Source organism: Gavialis gangeticus, unplaced genomic scaffold (genome assembly GCF_001723915.1).
Source record: "Gavialis gangeticus isolate Ggan-Ray unplaced genomic scaffold, GavGan_comp1, whole genome shotgun sequence".
NCBI lineage: Eukaryota > Metazoa > Chordata > Crocodylia > Gavialidae > Gavialis > Gavialis gangeticus.
In genome coordinates, this window is record NW_017729008.1 from 24,499,772 (window position 1) to 24,506,832 (window position 7,061).

A 7,061-nucleotide genomic window follows, 5' to 3' on the forward strand; every position below is an offset into this window, starting at 1 on the left:
TACTCCTGCCTCCCCGCTCACTACCCCCACCCACCCCCCCGGGCACTGCACACCCCTAGGGATGGCTCTGCAAGGAAGTTTTTGGAGAGTGTTGGGAACAACTTTCCTGGTGCAAGTGCTGGAGAGGCCAACTAGGAGTCACCAATTTTAACCCAGAAAAAAAAGTGTGCCGCAGGTATCAAACGTTTGAGAAACACTGCTATATTAAATCAAGTGGTAGAGGTTTGCGAGGTGGATCTAAAGATTTTGACCCTGCTGGTGACAAATGTGGGCATCAATAAGGTGTGGCATGATAGAACACTGATTTTTTTCCAGACTATTAAAAAACCTTTAAAATTAAACATTTTTTAAAAAATTATATTGAACCATACTTTTTAGCAAATTCAAGTACTTTGAAAATACAAAAACTTTAGCAAGACAAAAATGAAGGTTGCTTCTGTAACTTGAATTAACTCTTCCTTAGATTATGACACTGAGTTTAGTTACATGATCACATACTATTTTTAACATGAACACCTAAAAATAAATATATTAGAAAGGACTTTTTAAGATTCCAAAAATCAAGCAATACGAAGTCAGCACATGGGAAAACTATGGCTGCCTTCGCAAACTTTTATGCACAGGCAATCATAAATCTAGGATTTGCTGACTTCTGAGTGCTTGATTTTCGATTTAAAATCCTAAAAGTCCTTTAAGTGTGTGCCTGTGTATGTGTGCACACGTGTATGGTTGTGAGACAGTCTGAGAGACAGAAAGAAAGAAATAATAAAATATGGTAATATAGATAATTCTTCTCCATAGAAAAGAAGAATTTTTTTTCTAATATATACTCTGAATTAAACTAGCGTAACTGAATTCAATAAGATAGCTTTTATTGTCTTCCATTGACATGTCGCCAATAAAGTCTGTCTCTATTCAGAAAATGTGTGCATCAAAAAACATGTCTTCTCTCTTTCAATACAGAGCAGAGGTTTTTACTATCTTTCCCTGAACAGTTGCTTCCTGGATACTATATTTGACAAATATATAATATAAAAGAGCTGTGTTATCATGCAAGTGAGTTACAACAATGGTAAACCATATGCCTGGTACACCAGAGCTGATTAAATATTAGCAATAAGCAAGTGCTTCAACATTAAAGGAGTGAATTAATGGATGTCTCTGTTATTCATTTCCCTCCAAGTAAACATTAGAGTAAAGGGATGCTGTAGAGTTGAATTCCCAGAGAAGTCATTGCTAGATAGGATGAATTAATTCTATCCTCTAGATGATGTATACTATGCATTTTTCACCATGCTCCTTGCAGATAAAGCTTCCACCCATTCTGACTCACCTCAGCCAGCCGGTCCACCCCGCTTGCAGTTCTTGCCAATGTTACAAGGTCATCTTGCATCTTTTCCACCCATGACTTTATTCTACACAAATAAAAAAAAATAGAGAAAGAGACGTCTCATCAGATCAATGGCAAATAGCTATGAAGATCACAAACGCAAATGCAGGCTGACAGATTATCTTCCATGTGGTAGACTGATGCTGAAGTCCCCTTGATATTGTTGTGAATCTGCTTTAGACATGCTCTCTATTTCCCTATTCACTGTCATAGAAGCTCTCTGCCTAACATATTAGGAAATTTCCTGCAATTATGTAGCACCAAGAAAAGGGCAAAAAATCAAAACATATGGAAATAGTTGTATAGAGCCTTGTCTTTGAACGCTGAAAAATCAGTTGTTTGCCCTCTCAGAATATGCCTTAAATATGGGGAAATATGCAGAAAGTTGAACTAATTCTCTTCTAACTTTTCCTGTTATCCTTCTAAGACTTCATGGTCATCACTGTATATCCTACCAGACTAGAGTTTATTTCTCAAAACCCATCACCACAACTAATGTGACAGCTGCAGCAGAGAGGTTCAATACTAAACATTATTCAGACTGAACTAGTGCCCTATTCACATTTTGATTGTAAGCTTCCTTCTGGCAGGGGTGACCTTTATTCAAGCCTGACTTCCATATAGTTTTCTATATGAAATTGCTCAACTGGCAGCTGTGGAAGCATGAATGCTATCAGCTCACACTACTATCAATGGTATAGTCCCCATCACCAGAACATCTGGCTATCCCATAAATTTTAATATATGTATCCTTTCAACAGCCCTGTGATGTATATCCATTCTAGACATAGGACTTCGAAGTGCGGAGGTGTAAAACCTCAGAATCGCTGGGAGCTGAATCTGAAGGGCCAGGTTGCTGAGCAAGCTAGAAAAGGAAAGGCCTACTCAGCCCATGGGCTTTAAAAGGGAAAAAAGTGATGCTCAAGGGTGCTCTTCAGCATTGCTCTTCAGCAGGGACAAAGACAGGGAGAGCAATGTTTTACCTGTTCCTTTTTTTTTTAATTCCATAGTGGGGGAGGAGGAAAGGATGAATGGATTTTGGAGACAACCATGGCATCTTTCTGAGAGGGAGGTACATCTTGGGAGGGACAGCAAATCAAGGGAAGGAAACTCTTGAGTAAGAGTGTTGAGAGTAGGAGTGGGTAGAGATAGGGAGGAATGTAGGGGTGGGAATTGTTCTTTTTTTTATGGAGATACTGAATGAGGGTTGGGGAGAGAGGCTGGGTTGGGCTGGATGCAAGGTCAGGGAGGGACATCTCCTTGGTCAGGGGCAAGAGAGCAGAATGGGAGTGGATTGCTTCTGGATATTGGGGATTTAGGGATAAGAATTCGTTCTGTGTTATCATTTTAAATCATTTATTCTATTTTTATATTGTTTTGTCTTTTATTATAAGCCTTCCCAAGCCTTTCTTGTGAAGAGTGACATATCCATCTAATGTATACATAAATATAAGTACCAAGATCCCCAAATCCACCATTTAAGTTGCCAGTGACATTTTCAAAATCACGACTCAGCCATCAATTACCCCTGTAAGCACTTAACTTTTTGCCACTGAACATGTGGAAATCATTGCAAGTGCTAACACCATCCTATAAATGAGTTGTTTAGAGCCCTAACTCATACTGAGGTCCAAGAGCAGGATTTTCAAACTAGGCACTTACTGGTCTTTGTGGCACTGCCCAATCCTACCAGTATGCTCAGACCATAAACTAAGCCAGATGTAGTCTGCACAAAAAAGCAGTCTATAAACAATGGTGCATAGATGCTTCTGGCCCCATAATAGCCAACAGCTCAGAAGGTACAGCCCTAAGTTAAAATCCCCATTCTACCTGATTTGGAGCAGTTATGATGCAACTAGTATCAGAAAAGCCATACCTCAGGAGCCAAATTGTCCTCATATATTGTATGGGGAATCAGCACCCCTAATGCAGGGCTGAGGATTCCAACTTGTAGGAACTCATACCGTTCTCAGTCCTCTCCCATACTGGCACAAGGTCATTTGCATGTGTCCCTATGAGAAGTTTTTTCACTCTTGAAACATTTTTATTATTATTATTCCCAAGGTAGCACTTGTAGAAAAAAATGCTGAGGGCACGAAAGTTAGTTACAGACGCCCAGGGGGTTCTGCTTATTGTATCATTGGGTAAAACAAATCAACCGATGTGGCAAAACAAGACCATCTCATTGCAGTCGTTTATTATAATTAATCCTAACTGATTTTTTTAAGGTTCACGAGCTCAAAGTGAACTTCTGAAAAGAAAGTCTTGGTTCTCTCCAGTGTGTCTTTATTATTACTGTTACGATTATGATGATGATGAAGGGTTTTTACCCTTTTTTAAAAATAATTTAAGTGAATTTCAGAAATGAAAAGTGATAAATCTGGCAGGGATTTGCAGTTTTGGTCAGCTCACTCTATAGTTTTAGAAAATAAAATTTTCATTTGTTTTTTTTTTTCCCCCAGCTTCTCCTCTTGATAAACCATTTTGCGTACCTGGAATACTAAAGTGCACTAGCTAGTCTACAACAGTGATTCACAAAACACTACAAATTAGGGCATCACAAAGGCCAGAATCCCAGTTCTGTTTTGGCCTTTTCGCAGCAACCTGTTGGTGTAAAGGGTCAGGTTCTGCTCAGCAGGGAATTCTGTGGTCATGTATCTTGCACCTGTTCCACCGTGGCACCTGGCACCAGTCATGCACAGTGATGTCTGATGAGCTCCCACAATCTGACTGGCCAGTATTATACTCCCTTGGGGAACACTGCCAGCTGGCATAATTGTTGCAGTCCCCAAAACTGCTCTATTTCTGCAGAGGCCAGGCATATGCCAGTACGGATGCCTTATTTAAGGTGCAGTACTAGCTTCCCTATGGGTCCCCTCTGCTGCATGAAAACAGAAAATCTGGACAAAAAAGAATCTAGGCTGAGGTCTTTAAATCAGGGACTCTCCCATATACACATTATCTAAAATGCCAAACATCTTGGAGAAAGTCAAATGCCATGCAAAATTTCTCCCAGGCCCATTCCCATACAAGCAAAACAGGCTCCTAGAACATCTAGGAGCGCGCAGGCAGGAAAGCAACTTCCCATGTTCAAAAATGAAAAACAGGTCATTTTTAAAGGTCTATTTGGTTGCCTACCCCACATTCCTGCTCGATAAAGCAAACTTACTTCCTCCAAGTACATTTTCCAGAACAACTGCGTGGTCCGATTTTCATGGCTTCCCTTGGGAGTCTACCCCGCATTCCAATTGCGATAGAAATTCCATCTCTCTCTTTCATCCCATCTTCCCTATTCAGCCAGCTTGATGCTTGTGAAAAGAACACAGAAGGGCTGTAGGGGGTAGGGCCATGCGAGGCTTCAGACAGAGCTTCGGATCCAGAGAAGCTTCAGACACTTTAGCATCCGAAGCAGCATGTCCGGATCAAAGCGCTGGCTTCTTTAGGCTTTCCGAAGCAGTTCGGAGCTTCCGAAGCGCTTCAGAAAAGCTTCAGAGCCGCCTCTGAGATCCGGCCATAGGGTATAATGGAGAAACAATGAAATATCTATAACTTTGCTGTTTTTTGTCTGATTTGGATGAAATTTGCAGGGATTGTAGCCTCTGCTGAGACCATGAAGTCTACAGAGGTTCAGGAAGATTGGTGCAGGGGTTCAGGGGGAACTGCACCCCAAATTCTTGAAAGAAAAGTTGATGTCACATCTATGTGTTACACCACAGGGGGGTGAAAACTGTAGGGATGCTACCCCTGCTGAGGCCACAAAACATGCCAAGTTTCAAGGAGATCAGTGCAGGGGTTTGAGGGGAACTGCACCTCAAGCTGTGGACAAACAAAATCTGTGACAGGTGACACTATGTGCGTTAAGGCGCAGCAGGATGAAAGCTGCAGGGATGGTAGCCCCTGCTGCGGCCATGATGCTTGCCAGCTGTTGAGGAGATCAGTGCAGGGGGGTTCTGGAGCCCTGCACCCCTAGCTGCTGACAGACAAAACTCATGCCATGGGTGCTTGTGCAACTGTGTCTGTCTTGGGGGAGGGGACTACTGCAGGCCTGGATGCTGAGCTACTGTGTTACCAGTAACCAACCAATCATGATTCACTCAGGGACCAGCTCAATACACAGGACCTAGCTAATGTAGCCAGTAATTTACCATCAATTAACACCCACAAACATGACCAAGTAGAAGAAATAATCAATACAGACAATCAAGTGCCCCAAGACAGAGACAGTCAGTTGCATAAGCACCCATGTCACGAGTTTTGTCTGTCAGCAGCTAGCAGTGCAGGGCCCGAGAAACCACAGCTGGCAGGCTTCGTGGCCACAGCAGGGGCCACCACCCCTGCAGCTTTCACCCTGCTGCGCCTTAACACACACGCCTTAATACACCATGTCATGAGTTTTGCCTGTCAGCAGATTGAGGTGCAGGTCCCCCCAAACCCCTGCACCAATCTTCTTGAAACCTGGCAGGCTTTGTGGCCTCCCCAGGGGCTACCACTCCTGCAGTTTTGACCCCCCTGTGGCCCTAACTCCAGTGATCTCAATGTCCTTCCTTAAGGGCCTTCCTACCCTTGTAGGGCATATCCAAATATTACTACAATTATATCCCATGTTGCCTTTCATCCCAGTGTCATCTTATTCGTGTCTATGGTACTTCTCTAGACTGTAAAAAGCATGGAATTTAATTGTGCTTTCAGCAGTTAAGCTCTGTTATTCAAGACATATTAATATTTGCAAATGGTTCAACACTAAGCAGAAATTGGCCATTTCTCTATGTTCTTTTTTCCATATTTGCAGTTATTAGAGATTCAGTTGCAAAGCAGATGTGTTGTCTGTAATCCAAATCGAAATGCCTTTGTTAAAGGGGGAAAAAATAACCTAAGGATGGAATACATCTCATTACAGTGCATCCTTTCATATTATATTAGGTTGGAATGTGACACGAATTATACAGTACAATACAATGGGAACATAATAACATTTATTACAGTGCAGTATGATCTAGTGCAACGTTTCTACACCCATGGGTCACGACCCAAATGTGGGCTGCAAGGATATATGAAAGGGTTGTGAACAAATTTTAAAAATGGATTTAAAGGAGGAAGACATGAGAAACCATGGCTTTTCCCTTGCAGGCTGACAGAGTTCCAGCCTGTGAGGGGCTGTTTGGGGGCCCCCATGTCCTACACTGCCCCCCTCACCCCATACTGGGTGGTTGGGTGCGGGGGCAGTGGGTCAGAAGTGGGGGGGCACTGGGTCAGGACTGGCCAAATTTACAAATGGGTCCTGGTACAAAAACAATTCTTTAAGGTGGCTCAAAATGGGCCAGAGAAAAGCCCCTCAAGCCCCTCAGATTCTTTCAGATGGTACAGGATGTTTTCATATGCATTCATAGCATCCATCCCACACATTTTGACACAACTGCTGAGCCACTAGCATTTCTTACCACCATGCTAATACAACTAAGTGGCACTAAGCAGGACTATAGTAAAATGGCCACTGTGCTAGTAGTACCAGGGGATCCTAACCCTGTTATGGAGTAGAGGGGGCCAGGAAAGGAAAGGCAGCGAGGCCCCTTTAAGGTTCAAACCTTTGGAGCCCAGAGAAGGGGAGGATCAATTGCTATAAGGAAAGACCATGCTAGCTAGCATGGCCAGGGTACAGATCCCCTCTGTTAAG

At 42.7% G+C, this 7,061-nt stretch overlaps 1 protein-coding gene across 7 annotated transcripts in view; it reads right to left on the reverse strand.

The window, feature by feature from the left end:
• CACNA2D1 (calcium voltage-gated channel auxiliary subunit alpha2delta 1) overlaps nt 1–7,061 on the reverse strand; it is an 859,989-nt gene that overhangs the window by 757,383 nt on the left and 95,545 nt on the right. For all 7 annotated transcript variants that reach the window (XM_019509506.1, XM_019509501.1, XM_019509505.1 and 4 more), the window contains exon 2: nt 1,334–1,415. In XM_019509506.1, coding sequence (XP_019365051.1) covers nt 1,334–1,415 — 82 coding nt within the window. The remainder of the gene's footprint in view (nt 1–1,333; nt 1,416–7,061) is intronic.